Source organism: Marmota marmota, unplaced genomic scaffold (genome assembly GCF_001458135.2).
Source record: "Marmota marmota marmota unplaced genomic scaffold, marMar, whole genome shotgun sequence".
NCBI classification, from domain to species: domain Eukaryota; kingdom Metazoa; phylum Chordata; class Mammalia; order Rodentia; family Sciuridae; genus Marmota; species Marmota marmota.
Window position 1 is genome coordinate 22,418,274 of NW_026000185.1, and position 22,494 is coordinate 22,440,767.

Genomic DNA, 22,494 nt, shown 5'->3' on the forward strand with positions numbered 1-22,494 from the left:
TATCATTAATTAGAGCACATTATTTGCTTACAGTTTATTTTCTTTTGAACTAAATACGCATACAATATACAGTGAAATAAATACATAGATATGAAGGGTATATCCTCTGAATTTTGACAGATACGTACACTGTGTGACCCAAAACTCTTTCAAGATATAAGGCTGTGATTCTCAATTATGGGTGATTTTGCCTCCTAGGGTACACTTGACAGTGTCTAGGGATATTTTTGGTAATCAGCAGGGGAGAGTGGAGCTCAGTAGGGACAACTATAGTGACAATTCTTTCTCAGTTGGGCCACTTGAGGAAAAAGTCTCACTTTGTTCTTTCTCAGTTGTGCCAGGCATTACCATAACCCGGGAAAGTTTCCTCATGCTCTTGCCCTTTAGTTCCCCACCTCCCAGGGATAATCGTTATTGTGGTTTCTTCCACTGTAGTTTTGCTTGTTCTGGATTACGACATGAATGGAATCAAGCATTATATGCTTCATGGCAGTCCTGCCTGAAAAGAAAAGTTTGCCTGTTACTCTTCAGGGAAAACAAAGTTTTGCCCATCAATTATAAATGAAATCTCTTGTAGGGTTTCATCTGAAGAACACAGGACTTCATGGATGCCCTCAGCAGCATTCCTTCAGTACGTGAACAGAGGAGTTCATGATTGCATGTGGATGTTGCCAAGACAATGCCAAGTGAAACAGTTGTGTGAAGGAAGGACAGGGTTGGCCAAAGGCAGAGCATAATGAACTGGCTGATTCAAGAATAAGCCACAGAGGGTTGGGGTTGCGGCTCAGCGGTAAAGCACTTGCCTCGCATGTATAAGGCCCTGGGTTCAATCCCCAGCAACACACACACACGAGTAAAGCCATAGGAGTGAGTTGCTGGAATGGTCTTTAGATAGTCTCCACGAAGGGTAAGTTTCTCGGCCAGGTTTCAGTAAGACATGACAGTATCCCATTTCAGGATGCATGCAGAATGCTGGGAACTGAGTGTTAGCTAAGGGAAAAGCCACCAATTTGAAGAACAAATAAGAGGAGCCTGAAGAAATTGACATTGTGTTAATGTTGGCTATGCAGTTTCTCAAAGGTGGCATATGGTACTGTCCAAGAGCAAAGGCGGATTAAAAAAAAAAAAAAAACCAATAGCATTGTTGCAATTATCCAACAGAAACTTAGGTCACTAAAGTTATAAACCACTTGTTAGTCCTTGACAACCCTCAAGGCTGATAGTCAAATGCTTGTTACTACTCACTGGTTAATAGATCTGTTCATTTATCAGTGGCTGCTTGCTAGTGTCATTCAGTATCATAACTGTAAATGCCTTCCAAGTGTTGACCACTCCCCCAGTGTTATCTCTGGCTTACGCTGCACATTTGAGACATTCATGTAGCTGGTTGCTTGTCTGATATCTCCATTTGGCTATATCAGTGGCATTCAAACTTGTGTCCATAAAACTGAGTCCCACATCATCTCCTCAAGCCTTCTTTTCCCTAATTTCAGGAAACAGCAGTTTTTTTTTCCCAGTTGATGAACTCAGAAACCTCTATTGTATTGCACTATTTTATTTTTCTATCTGCACCAACAGTCTGTGAGCAAGTTCCTTAGAATTTCCTTGGTTCAGCATTCTTAGCACCTCCGCTGTTACCCTCTTAATCTAAGTCCCCATAACTGCATACATTATTTCTGTAGTGTCACACAACTGGACTTCTTATCCCACTCACCCCACCACACCCCACTCTGACTTCCCATTTCATTCAGAGTCATAATTTAAGTCATAATAAAGGCCTAAAGACCCAAATGGTCTGCTGTTACCCTAGCCACAGTGTTTTTTTTACTTTATCACCTGTCAGTCTCCCCTCTGATTTTCTCACTCTTCCTTCCATACTGTCTTTCCAGCTGTCCTCAGACCAGCCTTCTGAGTTTGCTTTCTCACCTCAGCGAGGCCTTTCCTGGCACCTGACTGAATGTTAGACGTAAGTTAAATGCAGTTCTTCCAACACTGAATTCACCTTTTCCTGCTTTATGTGTTTGTGACCTTGCATCCTGTCTCTTCCTTATGAGAATGTGAACTCTGTGAGGGCACCCAGTGCAGCGCTAGGCAAGTGGTGGACACACAGGAAGTGTTTGTGATTGGGACCACTGCAGGCGAGCCACTGTGGGGCACTGGGCAGGCAGTGGGGAAGGAGCCCTCACTTGGAGCACAGACTGCTGCAGGAGGCACTGCAGCTGATGAGCATACTGGTTTAGGCACATTGTCTGAGAGGAGTGCTCAAGAAAAGCAGCTTGGTCATGTGAACATAGGAAACAGGGAGTTTCCAGGAGAGGTATGTGTGTCGGGGGTCTTGGCCAGGTGTCAGAGCCAGGATCTGGAAGATGGAAGTGAAGGAGACTGTCATGTCAGGCTCTTCCCATTCCTTGAAATTGATGAGTCTAGGCAGAGGTCACTAATCTTTGATTTGTGCTCTTATAATTTTATTTCATATTTCTTTTGACTGTTGCTCTTACATTAACTAGCTTCTCCCCCTTTGGGGGAATTTAACTTGCAACTTTTGAGATTGATATTTGGAGCACTAATGCATACATTTATCGTTAAAAATTTCCCCTAAATACAGCATAAGCTATGTCCCAAAAAATGCCAGTAGTCACGTTTTTACTAATATCTCTGTGACATGGTCAATTTAATTATTGATAAATGTAGATTTTAAAATTAAAACATCTTTTTTTTTTCCTCCTACCATATGGGGGGGTTGAACCCAGGGTCTCATACATGCTATGCAAGCTATATTTTAGCCCCTTTTTTCTTATTTTGATACAAGGTCTCACTAAGTTGCCCAGACTGGCCTTGAACTTTTGATCCTCTTGCCTCAGCCTCCTGAGGAGCTTGGGTTACAGGCGTCTGTCACCATCCCCAGCCAACTTCTATTTCTGCAAACTCTGTTCATTACTTTCTTGTCTTGTAGTACTTGAGCATTTCATTTTTCCATTTCCCCACACTTTGTCTTACTTGTTTACTTATTCAGATATATTCATTTTCTTTTACTCATTACCCTATAGATTGTGCCATTCGGTCTTAGCCTGTAAAAACCCAATAGTGATTATTTTATCACTTCTCTGTGAGAACATGGACCTTGGAATAATTTTGTATCATTTATCACTCCTTTCCTTTTTGTATCATTATTGTTACCTTTTTAAAATATTTTTTTAGTTGTAATTGGACACAATAACTTTTTTAAAAATATTTTTTAGTTGTCAATGGACATTTTTTTTTTATTGATATGTGGTGCTGATATGCCCAGTGCCTCATACATGCTAGGCAAGCGCTCTGCCACTGAGCCACAACCCCAGCTCACAGTACCTTTATTTTATTTATTTTTATGTGGTGCTGAGGATCAAACCCAGCATCTCGTACATGCTAGGCGAGTGCTCTACCACTGAGCCACATCCCCAGCCCCATTGTTGCCTTGTGTGTGTGTGTGTGTGTGTGTGTGTGTTTGCAGTGCTGAGGCTCTAACCCCCCGGCACTCTGCTGATGAGCTATGCCTCCTGCCCTGTTTTAATTTTTAATCACATATTTGTTAATTCCACAAAACATGGGTACTATTTTCCAGAACTAATGTTCATTTAAGTCTGTGCATTTCTCCTTTCCGTCTTCATTCACTCTGTCTTGCAGTGCTTTTGTCTGGGATCATACTTCCTTAGCCTGATGAACTTGTTTCATTGCTGGTGTGCTGGCAAACTAATTCAGTTTTTATTCATCTGGGAAAGAAAAGCTTCACTTCCAAGTGATACTTCAACGTGTATGTAGAATTGTCGGCTCACAGTTCACCTGTCCTTTTGGCTTCCTTTCTGTCTGTTGGGTTAGCTCTTAGTCTTCTTGTTGTTGCATTGAGAGTAAGATGTCCTTTTCCTCCTCTGTGGCTACTTTTAAAGATGTCTAATGTCTGGTTTTCTGAGGTTTTAATATGTACCTGCATGAGGTTTTCTTTATGTGTCTTGGGGTCCAGAACTTCTTAAATCCAGTGGCTTGGTGTCTTCAATTTTTGAAAGGTTTAATTATTATTTGTCTTTTCAAATACTGGTTGGTAATGACAAAGTGAGACATTAATTCTTGGGAGAATACCTGAGTTCAAGTTATTAAGGAGGTAATTGAGTGGTTGTTCATATCTAATGTTGAGGTATCTTGAACAGATAAAGAGCAGCAGCTGTCCTGATCTAAAGGCCTTTTGAATGGAAGGCTGTGACTTCAGGATGTAGGTGGCAGTTGTGAGAGTAGTGGCTGGGCATGTATGGTGATGCAAGTACCTCCCAGGGGAAGGAAGTTTCGTAAGAGGGAGACAGGAGCAAAGATGAAAGAAAAAATAAAGGGAGGGCTGGGGATGCAGCCCAGTAATAGAGTGCTTGCCCAACATGTACAAGGCCCTGGGTTGACCCCCAGCACCACAAAAAGTACAGTAGAAAGGAAGGATATTTTCCCTTCCCAGACCTGACAGATGAGTATGATGCAAAAAGTGTCTCAGGTTGGATGGGCTGCAGGGGAAATCACATTGTTAGAGAAGCGCTAAAGAAGGTAGAAAAGGTTTTCTCCTTTTAAGTTAAGGGCTTATTGATCAAGGAAGCTGAAACTTCAGAGGACAAAGCTGAGAAGTTTGTGAAGGGAGAGAAATGAAAAATTAGATTGTTTTGGTTTTTGGTACTAAGGATGGAACCTAGGGGTGCTTAACCATTGAGTCACATCCCCACCCCCCTTTTTAATTTTATTTATTATTATTATTATTTGTTTTAGTTGTAGATGGGCACAATACCTTTATTTTGTTTATGTACTGCCAGGATCGAACCCAGACCTCAACGCATGCTCAGCAAGTGCTCTACCACTGAGCCACAACCCGGCCCCCCTACCCCATTTTTAAAGTTTTATTTTGAGACAGTGTCTCACTAAGTTGATGAGGCTGGGCTTGAACCAGCCTTGAACTTTTGATCCTCTTGCCTCACCTTACAGGCATGCACCATCATGCTCAGCACAAATTAGATTTTAATGGATAGTACAGAGCAGTGTGAGAGATGTGTGAAGATGTGTGCCTTACAAAGCTTGCCTTCTTGGCCATGACAAGTAAAGGGATGATGTGAGGCACAATGAGATCAGTCCTGTCAGATTGCCTGGTGATTACCAAGGCTTCCCTGCAGATGGGGGTGTGTATAGAATAGCCCTTCTCTGAGGCCTCGTGAGCCTATGGCATAGTGGGACTTAGACAGTGTAGGCTTCCCAGGAGGGGTCAGTACCATCCATTGTCTTTACAGATGGCTCACTGAGGCTGGACACAAAAACCTTCTCAAGGTTTTTCAGAGTTTTCAGATTTTGAAACCCCAAGCTAGGCCCTAGACCTACCCTCTACCAAGTGAAATACCAGCTGTGGGACCTCTGGTGGCCAGTTGGCCACTTAGCAGCAAATCAGTCTTCTGTTAATTGGGGGATTCTATCTTTATGTACTGTAGCTGACTAGTTTTTACCAGTAGGGGTGTCATATTGGTCAAATACAAGAGACGTGGCCAACTTTTTCTGTAAAGGCCAGATAGCAAATATTTTAGGCTTTGTGGGCCATATCTTTGTCCAGCTAATTTATTGTTCTGTTACAGTTGGAAAGCAGCCAGAAACAGTATGAATGCGAGTGGCTGCATTCCATTGGCATTTTTTTTTGCAAATGTAACAGATAAATGGTCAGATTGTTCTATTTATATGGATTTAGTAGTGATTGATAGCTATATATACACATTCTTTTATGTTGTATTTAATCACTGGCTTAATTGCCAAATCCAGGAAGTACTTTTCACTTTTTGTTTGACTAAACCACCCTTAGAACTTGATATTGAAGGTTACATTCTTCCCTAAATGCTCCCTCCCAGGGCCTCCAGGTATTGTGTTCTCTCTTGGTTCTTTTACCACTCTCACCCTTTTTTAGTCCCTCTGTGGATCCTTAAATTTTGGTGCTCCCTAGGATTTAAAATAATACCTTCTTATTATTTTAATTTTTTTAGAGTGTTCTTCCTGTGCTGTTGTATTTATGGCTGGAGTTTTTAGGACTTACTTCTAAATCTGCATTTTAGAAGGTTGTACATATAGAGATTTTACATATCAGATTTATTGTTTGATTGCTTGTAGAACATAGTTATCCCTGTGACTCAGAGGTATTGGAGACTCAACATGTCGAGATTAAGTGATTAAGCTTGGTCTGCTCTCGAGCCTCCTCCAGTGCTCCAGTGCTCTATCTCATTAATGGCCTCACAGTCTACTCAGCGATCTGGGGAGCCTGGGAATCACTGTGGTTCTTCCACAGTTCAAGCATTTGTGGAACTCTGTCAGTGTTCCTTCTAAATGTCGCTTCATCCCAGTGAAGGCTTTGTAGCTGGCCAACACTGTCTCAGCACTCACTGTTGGTCTCAATCTTTGCAGTTCTGACCCCCTGCTGACGATGGCCAAGTGACTCATTCTGCGCAGGCAGTTAAGTCCTCTTCACTTGGTATGTAGGTACTTAACAGTACTTACTATATTACAAATCTGAATGTGACCTTCCCACCACTTCACATCCCTGTTGCTTCTTTCATAAATATTGGATAACACTGGAATCTATGAATTTTCAGTTTCTGGTAAACAATGAAATTAATGCATGTATTTATGTCTACAACTTCAGGAAACCCCAAGGAAGTAAAGGAATAAAAGAAATTGTATACAGCCATGAGGACTAAAAGAATGAGAAAATATATAAGGCTCTAAGAGCACTAGCAGCCAGGCATCTTCATCCCCATTCTTACCCTTGTAGTAGGAAACTTGTGGAATTTCTGTTTTGTTTTGTTTTGTTTTGTTTCTGGAGAAACTTTTTTCCCCTCAGAAAAAAAATATGTACAGAGATTGACATTTGAAAACCCTTAATAGTAGGATTAGCTTCTATATAATTACCCATTTATGGTAGCATCTAATGTTGACAGAGCCTTACCTAATAACATTCTGTTGTGCTTTTAAATTTTAATGAATATTAAAATTAATTTTAAGTTTAAATATATTGATGATCACCATTTGGTTTACAGTATGTTGAGTTTAGACAGACCTGTATAGTCACATGGCTACTGCTACCATCAACATTAGAATGGTTCCCTTTATAGTCAGCCCTTAACAACATGACCTCTAGTCTTTATCCCAAAAGTTTTGCCTTTTCTAAAATATCATTTGAATAGAATTTTGTAGAGTGTAGCTGGCTTTGTTCACTTATAATGTATTTGAGATTCATCCGTCTTGTTTCATGTAGTCTTTCCTTTTCCTTTCTTTTGTACTGTGGATTGAACCCAGGGGTGCTTAACCACTGAACCACATCCATCCCTTTTTATTTTGAGGCAGGGTCTCACTAGTTGCTGAGACTGACCTTGAACTTAAGATCCTCCTGCCTCAGCCTCCCAAACCACTGGGATTACAGGTATGTTCCACTGTGCCCACTTTCCTTTTAATTGCCAAGTGACATTCCATGATGAGTACCAGTTTGTTCATCCATTTATTTGTTGAAGGACGACTGAGTTGTTTCCAGTTTGGGACAATAACAAATAAAGCCACTGTTACTATTTGTGAACAGATTTTTGTGTGAGCATGTTTTTGTTTCTCTTGAGTAGATGAGGGAGGATTTCTAGGTCATATGATGACTGATATGTTTAACTTCATAAGAAATTGCCAATGAGCCTGGCACAGTGGCACATACACAGCCCCCACTGTCCAGGAGGTGGAGGCTAGAGGGTTCCTGGAGCCCAGGATTCCAAGGCCATCCTGAGCAATGTAGCAAGACCACATTTTTTAGAAGAATGGAAGAAAGTGAGAAAGAAAGGAAAGTGCTGATTTGTTTTCCAAGGCATTCTGTATCACTTACCAAAAATGTATCAAGTTCTACGGATGGGGCAGAGGGAGGCTGGACAGTGGGTGCCAGAATAGTGAGAAGGAGGAAGTCCTGGCATCTTGTGGCACAGTAGTGGCCCAGTAGCCTGTCATAAGTTTTATGGCTAGCTAGAAGAAAGGCGCTCTCAGGCCCCAAACAAAGGCAATGGCACGGGGATAGAAACGTCGTCCCCCAGAACCAATCAGTACTTACTGTGTGCACAAGTTGAAACATTGCACTGTGCCTGGTGAATATGCACAAGTACTGCATGTCAATTAAAAAATTTACTTAGATGCTTAAGGAGATGGTAAGGTTAATTACAGTGGTTAGATCATTACATGCTACATGTATCAAATCATCACACCGTACCCCATAAATTTCTGCAATTCAAGTACTATGTTTTTTTAAATATGAAAAAAAAAATGAGAGTTCTAGTTGCTTTACATCCTCGCCAGCAGTTGAATGTTGTTTTGGCTCATGATGTCAGAGACTTAGCCCATAAACCGTCGACTACATTGCTCTGAGCCCTAGGTGAGGCAGCACATCATGCTGGAAGGGTGTGGTAGGCAAAAAGTGCTCCACCTGTTGCAGCCAGGAAGGAGGAAGGGACCATAGGGAATAAGATGCACCCTTGAAGGACACACCCTCAGTGACCTACCCCTTCCAGCCATGCCCCCTGCCCACAGTCTCTTCCTACAAGGATTAGGTTGTGGCTCTCACAATCCAAGCATTTCACATTCCGATATTAACATAAGAACTCTTGGGAGACAGCTCATTATCTAAAGCATAATACTGATCATTTCAAAGAACTAGCTTTTTATTTTCTGGATTGTTTTTCTGTTTTAAATTCCTTTGATTTTTACTTTAATTCTAGTGTTTTGTTTCCCTTTCTTTTACTTTCTTTAGGTCTAGTGTTTTTTTTTTTTTTTGTTTGTTTGTTTTTTAATAGTTTTTTAAAGTGAAAACAGTAATGATTTCTTCTTTTCTTTTTTGAGGTGGTGGTACCGGGGATTGAACTCAGGGGCACTTGGCCACTGAGCCACATTCCCAGCCCCATTTTGTATTTTATTTAGAGACAGGGTCTCACTGAGTTGCTTAGTTGCCTCTCTTTTGCTGAGACTAGCTTTGAATTCACAATTCTCCTGTCTCAGCCTCCTGAGCCACTGGGATTACAGGTGTGCACCACCATGCCTGGCTGATTTCTTCTTTTCTAATATAAACACTTTAATAACGCTAATAATTTCCATTGAACACTGCTTTAGCTGCATGCCACCAATTCTTTTATGTTGTTTTATTTAGTTCAGAATATTTTCTTATTTATGTATAACTTATTTGATTCATGATTTTTTCTTGGGGGGTGGGGATACCAGGGATTGAACCCAGGGGCACTTAACTACTGAGTCATATTCACAGCCATTTTTTAATGTTTTATTTAGAAACAGGGTTTTGCTGAGTTGCTGGGCCCTCACTAAGTTACTGGAATCCTCCTGCCTCAGCCTCCCAAATCTCAGGGATTACAGGCATGTGCCACTGCACCCAGCTGATTCATGAATTTTTTAAAATTAAAATTTTATTTTTTAATTGATACATGAAAATATAAAAATTTCACACATTAGTGGTCTACCAGGGTAGACATATGTATCACCTCATGTGAATTTGTAAATTTCAAAATGTTATTTAATTTCTTAATAGTAGTACACTTTCCAGATATCTTTCTGCTACTGATTTCTAGTTTAATTTTATTATGGTCAGAAGACATCTTTTATGATTTCTGTTATTTTAAATTTGCTTGTTAGGCTGGAGATGTAACTCAATGGTAGGGCACGTGCTTAGGCTGGAGATGTAGCTTGGTGGTAAGGTGTGTGCTTAATGCACAAATCCCAGAATTTAGTCTTCAGCACCCTACGTCCAATTTTTTTGTTGTTAAATTTTGTTTACAATATGTTTGTGTTTTATTTATTGTAATAGTCTATTTTGGTGAGTGTTCTGTGTCTATGAAAAGAACATGTGTTCTGCTGTTGTTGGGTGGAGTGCTTGTAACTGTGAGGTTGGATGAGTAATAATTCTGGTCAGGCCTTCTGTTTCCTTTCTGACTTTCTGTCCTGTCAGTTACTGAGAGAGGTATATTGAAGTCCTTATACATAATTGTAGATTCATTTCTCCTTTCAGTTTAATCTGTTTGTTTCATTTATTTTGGAGTTTTCCTGTTAGATGCATTTACATTTAGGATTGTCTTACTGGTCACTTGACCTTTTCTCATTGTATGTCTCTTTCCCTTCTCTAGTAAATTCCCTTGTTCTGGAAACTGCATTTTCTAGTGTTAATACAGCTACTATATTTTTTTTCTTGTCAGTAAAGTATGCATAACATAAAATTTAGCATTTTAACTATAATCTAGTTTTCTTTTTTTATAGTGCTTGGACTCAGGAGAACTTCGCTGCTGAGCTGCATCCCCAGCCTTTTAAATTTTGCAGCAGAGTCACATCAAGTTGCTGAGGCTAGCCCCAGACTTGTAATCCTCTTGCTTGAGCATCCCAAATAGCTGGGATTATAAGCAAGTGCCACCATACCGGGCTCTAGTTTTCTTTGATTAGTATCGTATGGTATATCTTTTTTTCATCTTTTTAGTTTCAACCTATGTTATATTAAAATTAATTTCTTAAACTCAGCTTATGAAGTTTGACAATAACAATTTTTTTAAAAACAATATTTTTTAGTTGTACGGGGATACAATATCTTTAATTAATTTATTTATTTTTATGTGGTGCTGAGGATTGAACCCAGGGCTTTGCCACTCAGTGCTTTACCACTGAGCCACAACCCCAGCCCAATGACAATGTTTTTTAATTGGTATATTCAGACTACTTTTAATGTGGGAACGACTATGAAGTCAGCACAATGGTCCTTTTTCATTTTTAGCTTCCTCATCTCTTCTTTTTTTCTTCTTCCCCCTCTTCCTCCTCCTCCCTCTCCTTTTTCTTTCCTTTTCTTTTTTCTTATTTTTTTGTTTAAGAGAATGGGTCTTGCTGTATTGCCCAGGCTGACCTTGAACTCCTGGTCTTAAATAATCCTCCTGCCTCAGCCTCCTGAGTGTTGGGACTATGACATCACAGACAAACCACTTTTTGAACATCATTGTGGCTATGTTTAGATACATAGGACTTCACCTTGGAGTGGCAGAGGGAAAATGCGAAAGCAGCTTGAATGATGGGAACGTGAGGAAGGACTGACTCATGGAGCCCACTACCAGTTCCAAGAGATGAAGAGGCCTGGTGGCCATGTGGCCTCTGCTTCCTGGTTTATTTGTGAACTTTCATTTAGTGTGCAAAACTTTAACCTGCTGGGGAAGTAGGCACAGACTGGCAGCTCTGTGTTGTGTTGGCGTCCTGTCCACTCAGCACCTGGCTCAATTCAGCTCAATGTCGAGGGCAGTGTGAAAATGCACTAAGTCATAAGTCATAGTCTAGGTACCATATTGATTGTCTAGAAATGATCAGCATTTTTATACAACGAAATTTGTAGAGGCTGGGTTGGCTCAGTGGTAGAATGCTCTCCTAGCAGGTGTGAGGCCCTGGGTTCCCTCCCTAGCAACAGGGTGGGAGGAAGAAAAGAAATTTGTAGGTAAATATGTAGAGAAACCACTGAAGTGAATTGTAAGCACTTGCTTCTGAGGTAACTCAGGTTCAGAGAACCACTGTTTTTTATCCTAAGTGTTTTAGCACCATCTGATTTTTTTAAAAAAATATTTTTAGTTGTAGATGGATACATTTATTTTGTTTACCTAGTTTTTTTTTTTAATGTGGTTCTGGGGATCAAACCCAATGCCTCACACACTGTACCACTGAGCCACAACCCCAGCCCTGATTTTTTATATATATATTTATTTTTTAGTTGGACACAATATCTTTATTAATTTATTTTTATTTGGTGCTGAGGATCGAACCTAGGGCCTCGTGTGTGTTAGGCAAATGCTCTACCACTGAGCCACAACCCTAGCCCCCAGCCCTGGTTTTTTTAAACTATATATGTAAAGTTGAAAATAAGAAAAACAAAAAGCCTACCAAATAAATAGTCTTCCACTGAGTTACTCAAAAAACCTCCCAACAGTCCTCTCCAACTAAGCATTGGATGTGTGTGTTGCCACGCAAACCTGGTGGCCACCTGCAGCACCCCACCTCGTTACCCTTCCCAGGAGCTATTCTCTCTAGTGGTTATATCCCTTGTGAATTACTGAGATAAGTTGAAAAATTAACCCAAGAAAGAGGCCATTTCTAGGTACAAGTTCATTTCCACCAAAGAAACTTTGACAAATATTTTATAAACCCAAACAATTAACCTCAATATTTTTAATATCTGTAGTTGATTTTGCCATCTGGATCAACATATAGTCATTTTTCTTTCTGGAAAGTTGTCGCTAAATTGATGATATACCATAATTCATAAATTTAAAATGAAGGAAATACGGATTATTTTTCTGTTTTTGTCCAGAGCCACCTCTTCCCCATAAGCCACTCTGTTAACCTTAACAACAAAATGGTAGGAGGGATATTCCAGTTTCTTCTTGTTAAGGACCTCTTCTCATTTGATGGCCTGGACATTGACTGTACCTGAAATGGGCTTGCTCCTTTCAAAGGGATGGGTGAAAAATTATAGGAGCATTTGTGATTGTTTGGATCAAGAGGCTAAATACATACGTATAGTTTTACATGCCAAGGGTGGAAGCCACCAAGGCCATGCAGATAGCTGAATGGGTAAACACAGTGTGGTGTGTGCCTTCAGTGCCTTGCACAAGAAGTCCCAACACATGCTACGACATGGATGGACGCACCACAAGGGCGTCACCCCAAGTGAAATACATGTCACAAAAAGACATCCAAGGAAAATGCCCATGTAATGTGGCCTGCTTTGCTTGTGAGTTGATTTGTTACAGTTATTACATGCAACTTCATCAAATTCACTATTTTAACTATTAAGAAAACTAGTGGCTATTCTGTTTGGTTTAAAATACTAGAATGTGGAGCTGGGGTTGGGCTCAGCAGTAGTGCCTCACCTAGCACGTGTGGGGCGCTGGGTTCGATCCTCAGCACCACATAAAAATAAATAAATAAATGAAATGAAGGTGTTGTGTCCAACTACAGCTCAAATAAATAAATAAATAAATAAACAAACAAGTAAATATATATATATAGTGTGACGTGAGGGCAAAAGTACAACACTGAGGTCCACAAGACAGTGATGTCACTCTGGTTCAGAGGCTGGGTTCCTATGAGCCTGACTGTCCACCATGCCTTTGCACATGGGCAGGGAATCATAGATGGATGGGCGAGGACTCAGCAGAACTTAACTGGAGAGATGAGAGCATTCTATATAGTGATGGGTTGTGGACTACCCAGGTGTGTCCATTTGTCAAAATTATATGGGTATGTAAATTTTACCTTAAAGAAAATAACTAAAAATAACCAGAGTGGTAAGTAGGTAGAGATGGTGATGAAACAAGAAAGGCACAATTATTGCAGTTGGGTGGTGGGTGGTTTATTACACTGTTCTGTTCACTTTGTACACATGCGTTTGAAGTTTCTGTAATAAGATTTTTAAAAAATTTTTTTTAGTTGTAGATGGACACAATACCTTTTTTTTTAAGATAGAGAATTTTTTTTAATATTTATTTTTCAGTTTTCTTTTTATGTGGTGCTGAGGATCAAACCCAGCACCCCGCGCAAGGCAGGCGAGCGCGTTACCGCTTGAGCCACATTCCCAGCCCACAGTAAGTATCTTTATTTATCCATTTTTATGTGGTGCTGAGGATCGAACCCAGTGCCTCACACATGCAAGACAGGCGCTCTACCACTGAGCTACAGCCCCAGCCCCTAAATTTTTTTTTTTTAAAGCAGTGTTCCATCCTGCCATATTAGAAAGTCAAAAGATAATATTTAGAATTGGTAAATCAAGAAATGACAAAATAAACACTATTTACAAATGTTCAAGTGAATAGGAGTGAAAAACAGTTTTGAAAACATCAGAATGTTTGTCTTTGGGGATCAGAAGGTAGAATGTTTGTCTTTGGGGATCAGAACGTGCTTGTGGGGAGTGCTGGAATAGGGAAGTCTGTTTTGTTCTATAAGGCTTTGGTATTGTTTTGTTTTGAAATCTTAAGGTGTATTTCTTTGATAAGATACTGTATTCATTTTGTGGATTACCACATTGTTTTCAAGGAAAATATCCATGTGATCTTACATGAATGATTAAGACATTGTTTATCCCTGATAATTTTGGCAATATGCCCATTATTTCCATTGGCCAAAGGCAGTGTTTAAATTTGAATTTGTACTTCAGATGAGTGAGGCTAAGAAGTTTGACGGCATGTGGTTTCTCCCTGTCTGTGCTCCTGCCCCCCTGCAGTTTGGGTCTTTACACCATGGCCAAGAGTGATTATAAATAAGCTTCTATCATAAGTGTCCTTTACTGCAATTAGAATAAAATTCAGATTCTTAATCAAGCCTACAAACCAGGCCCTAAGTAATTTAAATGGTTGGACTTGTGCTAGGTTCTCCTGCCCCTCTCCCCCTTATCACTGTCAGCCTTGATGGCTTTCTTTGTACACCAGTAGCTCATTCAAGGCCTTTATATCTGCTGTTCCTTGTGAGACTGGCTGCTTCTTATCATTCAGGATCTGATTTAGCTCAAACTGAATTCCTGAGAGAGGCTTTCCTTAGCTGCCTAGCTAGAGTAGTTTCCTTCACCCATCCTCTGTCCAGAGCAGTGACCTCATAGTATAGTCTTCAAACTAGAAGCTTGAACATCACCTAGAGGGGGTCTTGTTTGTATTTGGGAGAATGCAGAGTCTAAGCCCCCATAGACCCACTGAAGCAAAATATGCATGTTAACAAGGCCTCCCTGGGTGACTACACTTGATCTTCCAGAGGTCCTGATGGTGAGTACACCCACACACTAGTTTGCCTGGCTACAAACACTAGTAGGCTTCTTGGTTCCTCAGGGTCATTTGGTCTTTTGTTTACCTGACTATTACTTCTCCCACTAGATTGTAAGCTCCCCAAGGGCAGCACCTTGTCCAGTGCATCCACTCCTAGTTCCCCAGCACTTCAGTGTCCGCCTGGTACACATTCAGTGAGCATTTGATGGATGAAAGAATAAATGAACATAATGGCAATTACTTTGTGTTTTTTAACATAACTATACAGTAAAAGTGTTTACAGCTCTTGGTTGTAGAACTGGGGTTATTCCTGTCTCTCAACATGGTTATTCTGAAGGGGTTTCACTCAGCTTTTTTGAACATGAGTACTTTTAAACCATTAATCTTTATTTTTCAGGCAGTCTATCTTCAGAATTAAAGTTTAGGTTTTATTAGAGTGCCTCTCAACTGACAACATCAATAACTGTTTTCTTTTTGGTATTTAAAAAGCACTTTCATTCAGAGTTAAAATAACCTTCAAAGGTTTTTATCTAAAGTAAATATTAATTTGACATTTGTATCAGGTTTTATTAAACCAGAATTAATCCTTTTTAAACTAAGAACATAGCATTCTGAAAAAAAAAAACTGTTAAATGGAAAATTTGAAATTTAACTTTAAAAAATGATGGGGCATATAAATCAGTTTTACCTTTGAGATATGGTTCTAGGGAAGACCTATAGTTGCTGATACTGTCCTGCATTTAAAAGTGTGTCCCCAAGATGTCTTTTTTCATACATAACCTGATAAACTTTGCCAGGAAACAGCTCTTCCATCTTCCATGGAAGACCTAAAATGGTTCAGCCATTAGCTCTCCATCCCCACCCCAGGTTTGACAATGGCTTCAGGCATCTTGGGTAGTCTCATTGGGGGTTGGGGAGTGCTCTAGCACCTAGCAGGTCAAGGATGCTGTTGAACACTCCTTCCAAAACAGCCCCTACCACAAGGAATCCCTAGCCCAAAGGTCAGTGGTGCTGCTGACCCTGGCTCAAATTGAGAGAGGCTCCCTCCTGAAAATGACGACGACATCAGAAAAGGAATAGATAGAAATGAGCCACTTAGGAGATTCAGATGGGTATATTGGCAGTTTTAGATATGTTTCTATGCAATTCTTGTTTTTAATCAGATGCAATACTGAAAATTAGGACTGGCTCCCTCTTTGGGTAAATCACTCTGAACAAAAGATATTTAAGAATTTGGCAACTTAGTTGATTAAGAATTGGATAACATTCTCAAATAATTTTACATTTTTAAAAATAGGGAATCTCAAATATAGGGTTACTGGTTTTCCTTATTTTACAGATGGGGTCGAGGATTTGGTCTTTTGGGTTCCATTTTTGGAAAGGATGGTGTATTAAACCAGCCAAACAGTGTCTTTGGACTTATATTTTATATACTACAGTTATTACTTGGTAAGTATTTATACAGCAATACAAAAATAAGTTTGTTATGTTCACTCAGTACTTTGTGCCCTTGCCCTAAGTGTTTTTATAGTAAATAAAAGCATATGTTAATGATAGAACCACTAGCTCGCTCCATATTTTTGTGTTGTGAAATGTGATTCACCAGAATTTCTACAGTGCTTACGTTGAACTCAGTGTCACTTGGTGTTTGTTTAATCATGGAGAGCAGCATCTCATGGTGTCCCAAACCAGCTCCATTTAAGGCAGTTGTGATCCAACATTCTTCCCTGTTAACGTTTTTTCTTATTTTATTATTGACCCAGTAGCTGTTTTAAATATCCTGTATCAAGAAAGCATTAACAGTAAGCTGCACCCACACCTCCATTGCCTTCATATACCTGCTGTTTGCACTGTCTTCTGCTGTGTGCGTGTATGGTGGGGGGCTGCGGCCAGCCGTGCATGTGCCAGGCCAGCGCTCTGCTGCAGAGTACCCCAGCCCTGTCTCCTGCTTCCTCAGGTGACTCTTCGTGCTCCTTGATTTCCAATGCAGTGCTGCCTGTCCCCTTCGGTGTTTTGCTACTGGTGACATCTGGGTTTCATGCTTTTTATATCGTAAATACTGCTGCAGTACTCAACTTTTTTTTTTTTACAGCCCTCCCTTCCTCTTGGACTCTTTTCCATAATATAAATTTCTAGGCATGGGGTTAATGGGTCAAAAGCATAGAATAGTGTTTGGATTTTAATAGATATTCCCAATTTGCTTTTCCCCTAGTTGTCTGGTTTCCCTGAAGCTACGTCAGTTTTCATTTTTTAATATTTTTTAAAATTTCTAATAGTTAAATATTGTTAGCTATTATTTTAATTTTATTGTATTTAAATTTCCTTTTATTGCCCATTTAATTATGGAGATCCTGATAATAGTCCGTGTTCATATTTGTTGTGAACATTTTACTTCTTTATACTTTTTATGTTTTGTGAATTTTTATTGTATAAATTTTTATAGCTGTAGATTTAGATGCATCCTTTTTTGCCTGTGCATTTTAATTGTTAATGTTTCATTCCGTGGTCTGCCAGGTCTTCTGTGATTTGATTCATTAAAAATACATTTAACTCTTCCATCTGAAGTAGATGTTATGAGGCAAATTGCAAATTGTGAATTTTTCTGAATGATCCTTTCATCAAGTTTGCCCAGTTCTTTATCTGTATATTTATCCTGCAAAAGTACAAAGACATTGCACAAAGATATTCATAGCAGTACAATTTAAAATAGCAAAAATTGGAAGATGCCTAGGTGATAGGTAATGGTTGAATAAATTAGGGCACATTCCTATCAGAAAATTGTATGTATTCATTCAAGGAACAGTAGGTCTGTTTGTAAATCCTGGAAAGCTTAAGGTACTACTCAGTGAAAAAAGCAAATTGTGGCTTAATAAGTATAGGGTAAAATACATGTTTATATATGTGCATTTAAAAGCATAGGAAAGGATGTGGTGGAGGGGAGAAATTTCACTTTTTAATTCCATATATTTTGTTGAATTTCTGAAGAAGAATATAAAATATAAGCCCAAATGCAATGGAATGGTTTGTTTTCCCTTAAAAGGAAAGAGCCTAAGAAAAGTCTTTGTATCAATTTTTGGAAATAAAGGTGAAATAATAAAAATTCTATATGTAATGTTAATTGGTTAGTTTTTTTTTATGCATGATTCAGGTCATATGTATCATGTGTATTACTTCCATTTATGCTTTCTAAGGTCTTTGGACTCTTATGTGTTTGTAATGTCAGTGTCTATCACTGGAGGCACATTTGAAGTTATCTTGCTACTCCAGAGCACACCATCTTCACCCCCACCAAGCCATGTGAGATGCCGCATTTGAGATTTAATTTCTACGTGGATACACATTCACATGCTTCAGAAGTTCCACTTGGCCCAGTTTCCATGGCCCTGCATCGTGACTGACAGCTCATTGTTGTTCTAGAGTTTCTTTATGCATGCACAGGAAAATATAAATATATTATCTTAATTTTCCTCCCATTCTACATATAAAAGGCAGATGCTATACATACTGTTCTACAGCTTGCCCTCCACCCCCACTTCTTTTGCTTGACTGATCTATCTTGATAATCTTTGTAAGAAATAGCAGTACATTGTGTCTTTATTTTTTTATTATTTTTTTTACAGCTGGGAAATATTACATCGCTGCCCCATCATTTATTTAGAGTTATAGCACATTTTAAATTCTACTGGTAATTTCCCCCCAAGCCACAAGTACCTGGTTACATTATAACAACTTTGTAGCTACTAGCAGCATTGACATTGCATTCTTTTTGTGGTCATTTAATCAGCTTGATCCTAGCTCCCTTTGTTCTCACAAGTCTTGTTGGTAGGCTTCAGAAGAGAGAAACATGGAGAAAGTAAGAAAGTGTTCATGCTGTTTTAATGTTGTTTTATTTATCCGTTTTTCATGGTGCTGGGTATCAACCCAAGGGCCTTGTGCATGCAAGGCAAGCAGCTGACCACTGACACTACAGACCAGCCTGCCCATGTCATTTTTAAAACTGACTTCTGTAGGTAAAATTAAGGAGACAAAATTGGGGTTTTTTTCTTTGAAATCTTAGAAGTTTAGCAGAGGTCAGATGAGCAAACTTTTTCAGTAAGGAGCCAGTTTAGGCTTTCCTGGCCTCTGCAGCTACCCATCTCTGTCTTTCTAGCGTGAAAGCACCTATACTCATATAAATGAGAATGGCTGGGTTCAATAAAGCTTTATTAACAAAAGCAGGTGGCTGGCCAGATTTGCCAGTTTCTGGCACAAGTAACTGAACAGCATCTTAGTTCTGACCAAGCTAAATCCCTATGGTGGAGCTTTAGCCCACGGGCATCTTCTCGTCACCTCTCTTGCTACCAGTAGTCCCCAAGGTTTGAGTCCTGATGACTTCCTCCAGTCTGCCATCACCTCCTCTTCTTTTCTTGTTACTGTTTGTTAGCCATTGGGTAAGAGGGTGGTTTAATATGCCATGCCTTCTCTGTCCTTGAAAATAAGTGCATCCACTTTTATGTTGTTACAAAATAACAGGGGAAGGTGAGTCAAGAACTCAGGCACATGTCTGTCTTAAGAGCCCTGGTGTAACACACTGCTGCCTTTGACCACATGTGGCCACCTGGCCAAGTGTGGCTTCCCTTATCCACCAGTCAGCCCATTCTGAAATGTTTATCAAGACCTTTCCCCCTTCTTTAGCAGTATGTTGGCATAGACATCTCCCATGTGGATTTTTGATAAATTTTGATCTAAAGATGAAAAGCAAATTTTAATTTCCACAGATGGGGAGCCTGCAGTGAAAGTGCTGCGGGGGTTGGGGGCCACCAAATGTGTACAGCTTGGAAGAAAAAGTTGCTGTCCTGTCCCTATATGCATTAGGAGAGCCAGGGCTGTTGATCTTGCAGATCGGCTTCCTTGCTTCATGTGATGGTGAGATTGCATATCTTCTCTGTGTGCATATCCTCAGCTAAGACTAGCTTATGAAACAAGCAGGTTTCATGTGAAATGCTGTGAAACTCGCACCCCATCTGATCAGTATTCAAGTACTGCAGTGGACCTCAGGCAACCCCTGGCCTGGCAGTGGGCTCAGCCATGTCTCTCTCTTGCAGGCCTAACAGCGAGCGCAGTCGCGGCTCTGATCCTCATGACGTCCTCCATCGTGTCTGTGGTGGGGTCCGTGTACCTGGCCTACATCCTGTACTTTGTGCTGAAGGAGTTCTGCATCATCTGCGTTACCACATATGTGCTGAACTTCATCCTTCTCATCATCAACTACAAACGACTAGTTTACTTGAATGAGGCCTGGAAACGGCAGCTGCAGCCCAAGCAGGACTGACGCCCTGGCCAGCTTTTACTGACAGTCTGATGTCCCGTTCCCGTTAAGTTTATTTTGCAGCAGGTTTTTGTTTTTGTTTTTGTTTTTTTTAAATTCTTCACAACAGACACTCTCCCTAAGAATCTTAAACTGATTTTTTAAAATACTGTAAATTAGAAGGGGCCCTAGCTATTTTCTGTGTCAATCTTCATTTTAAATATGGATACAAAAAAAAAGGACACACGGAGCCAATCAAAGACAAGCTTTAACTTTACTTTGAAGATGTTTCTTAGATAATAAAACATAGCCCTAACCCCCTTTCCTCAACTGTAAAGTGAGCAACCATTGCTAGTAATTCTTTAATGTGTATGAATTCAATTTCAGGTATAACAAATGTGATCATGACATGAAAATATTTTAGAATAGATACTGTATTAAATATTGCCATGTTTACAATATGTAATATGTTTTTAGCCGATGGATTTAAACATGTAGATTCAACTAGAATCCATTTATGTGATATTTGTAAATAAAAGTAGAAATATTGGATCCATCCCTGCAGAACTTACTGTACAGTTTAGTTGAAGAATAGCAATGAAGAATTGTGAGCTCAATGTTGGCTGGTGAAATAGTGGAAATAGTAAGCCGTGCAGAGCATCTTGTGGAAGTACTGACAGCCGTGGGTGCAGCATTGGCGGCAAAAATAATAGGGTGGTTGGTTCCCTTTCATCTCCCTGCTCTGAGAGGAAGAAACTAAATTGGAATGTTCAGGTCACGTTTGTGTCTAGTATAAAACTGGATCAGTGTAACCTTACAGAATGTGTCATGTGACCAGACCTTCATGTCAAGAACTTCAGAACACTAATGGGAGAAAAACTGGAAGTACCAATGTGGTGTTTTTAGGTAAAGCCCTAGAAGAGTTGCATTTTCAGTGCAGATGTTTCCCTTAATATTGGTGCCAGTCAGCCAAGCAGTATTGTGACTTTGGAGTCGCCAGTGTGAGCCCCACTGCCCTGGCAGGATTGCTTCTGTAGCCGCATGTTCCCTGTTTCCTTCTGCACTGATGACTGCTGGTCACTGTTGTGAGTGAGAGCCTGGGTCTGTAAAGGGTAGGGCTGGCACTGGTCAGTTTGGTGAACTGGGAGAAGCATTACAGGTGGAAATATTTAAAGGGGGAATGCAGTCATGTCATCACTGCTCTTTCTCATAACGACACAATGCAGTAAGAATCTTTCAAGGTGATTTGAATAAGCCCAAATGAAATCGTGACAGTACGCCTCTGTGGCTAACATCCTATATCAGAATGTTAAAAGTGCCTTCTGTCTTAAATCTCAAACCAAATATTTTGTGTGTGGAACCTGGGCAGGAGTGTCCTTCCTTCCTAACTGTGAAGTAGAAAACTTGCAGTCTGCAGAAAGGTTCTGTGTGGTCATTTTACTCCTTAGATTGAGAAGCAGCAGCAATGTCTTTGCTTCCAATTTGATTAATCATTATGTTAAAAATAGTCAATTAGAAGAGTAACCTGAGTGCTTTATTTGCCTTCTTTTTGACTGTGGGGACAGGCTCTGCTCTAAACTAAGGTGTGTAGAGTCAGCAGTTGTTCATTAGTTTACCACTAACTGCCGTAACTGGCACAACATAGATGATCTGGCCCAAGGCAGGGGCAAAATCTGAACAGTTAATGAACTCTTAGTGGGGTTTTAACCCATTTTCTTAAAAGGTATTCAGATTTTATGGAGGCTTATGATTTCCCACGAATGTGAACATTTCAATGCCTGTCTCGAGTGTATTGTAGTTGTGTTCGTAAGCAGTTACAGAACTTCAGACAGCACTGAGTGCCCGGCGCTTTCAGAGAAGCAGATCCTGTGTTTGAGAGCCGAACAGTGAGGTCACTGGAGCAGTCACTGGCTCTCTTTTAGTGGAAATGGTTAGCGGCTAAGACTTGTGGCACCAGGCAGCTGTGCCAACAAGTCCGTTGTGCCCAATTTTAAGCCATCTCTGATCACATTCTGTGTCCGTCAGCAAAGTAGAGTTAAAGCTTATCTTGATGCTGCATTCTGGGAAAGGTCTGCAACCCTTCGTGAGAAAGCTGCAGATGTGCAGCCTGGCCCTTCATGTTTCCCTTGCTTTCCTGCACTTCAGGGAAGCACTGTTTCAGCTATATAAAAACTGTTGCCACATTCCTGTGCCCCAGTAGAATTAGGCCCTTTTTCTCACTGAGATGAAAAGGTGCTGCCTAAAGTAACAGCATTGCTGAAGTGTCAGTGTCTCCAATAAGCAGCAGAAACCCTGTTGCACTATCAGTGTCTCAGCAAGCAGCAGAAAACCCTGTTGCGTGTTACTTGGCTTTTTTTTTTTTTTTTTTTTTTTTTT

At 40.1% G+C, this 22,494-nt stretch overlaps 1 protein-coding gene across 1 annotated transcript; it reads left to right on the forward strand.

Annotated features, from left to right (window-relative positions):
• The first annotated feature begins 13,273 nt into the window (after positions 1-13,273).
• Vkorc1l1 (vitamin K epoxide reductase complex subunit 1 like 1) lies at positions 13,274-20,674 on the forward strand. Its single transcript, XM_048790081.1, has 4 exons — positions 13,274-13,293; positions 13,614-13,664; positions 16,171-16,280; positions 19,916-20,674. The coding sequence occupies exons 1-4, from the start codon at positions 13,274-13,276 to the stop codon at positions 20,140-20,142; spliced, it is 408 nt and encodes a 135-aa protein (XP_048646038.1). The 3' UTR covers positions 20,143-20,674.
• The last annotated feature ends 1,820 nt before the right edge of the window (positions 20,675-22,494 follow it).

What these genes read in the sequence shown, in the direction of transcription:
- Vkorc1l1 (XM_048790081.1), top strand. Translation starts at nt 13,274, where the DNA reads ATGGGTTGTGGACTACCCAG. An exon ending in ATGGGTTGTGGACTACCCAG is followed by an intron (nt 13,294 to 13,613) that starts GTGTGTCCATTT and finishes AACCCAGCACCC; the next exon opens with CGCGCAAGGCAGGCGAGCGC. An exon ending in TATACTACAGTTATTACTTG is followed by an intron (nt 16,281 to 19,915) that starts GTAAGTATTTAT and finishes TCTCTCTTGCAG; the next exon opens with GCCTAACAGCGAGCGCAGTC.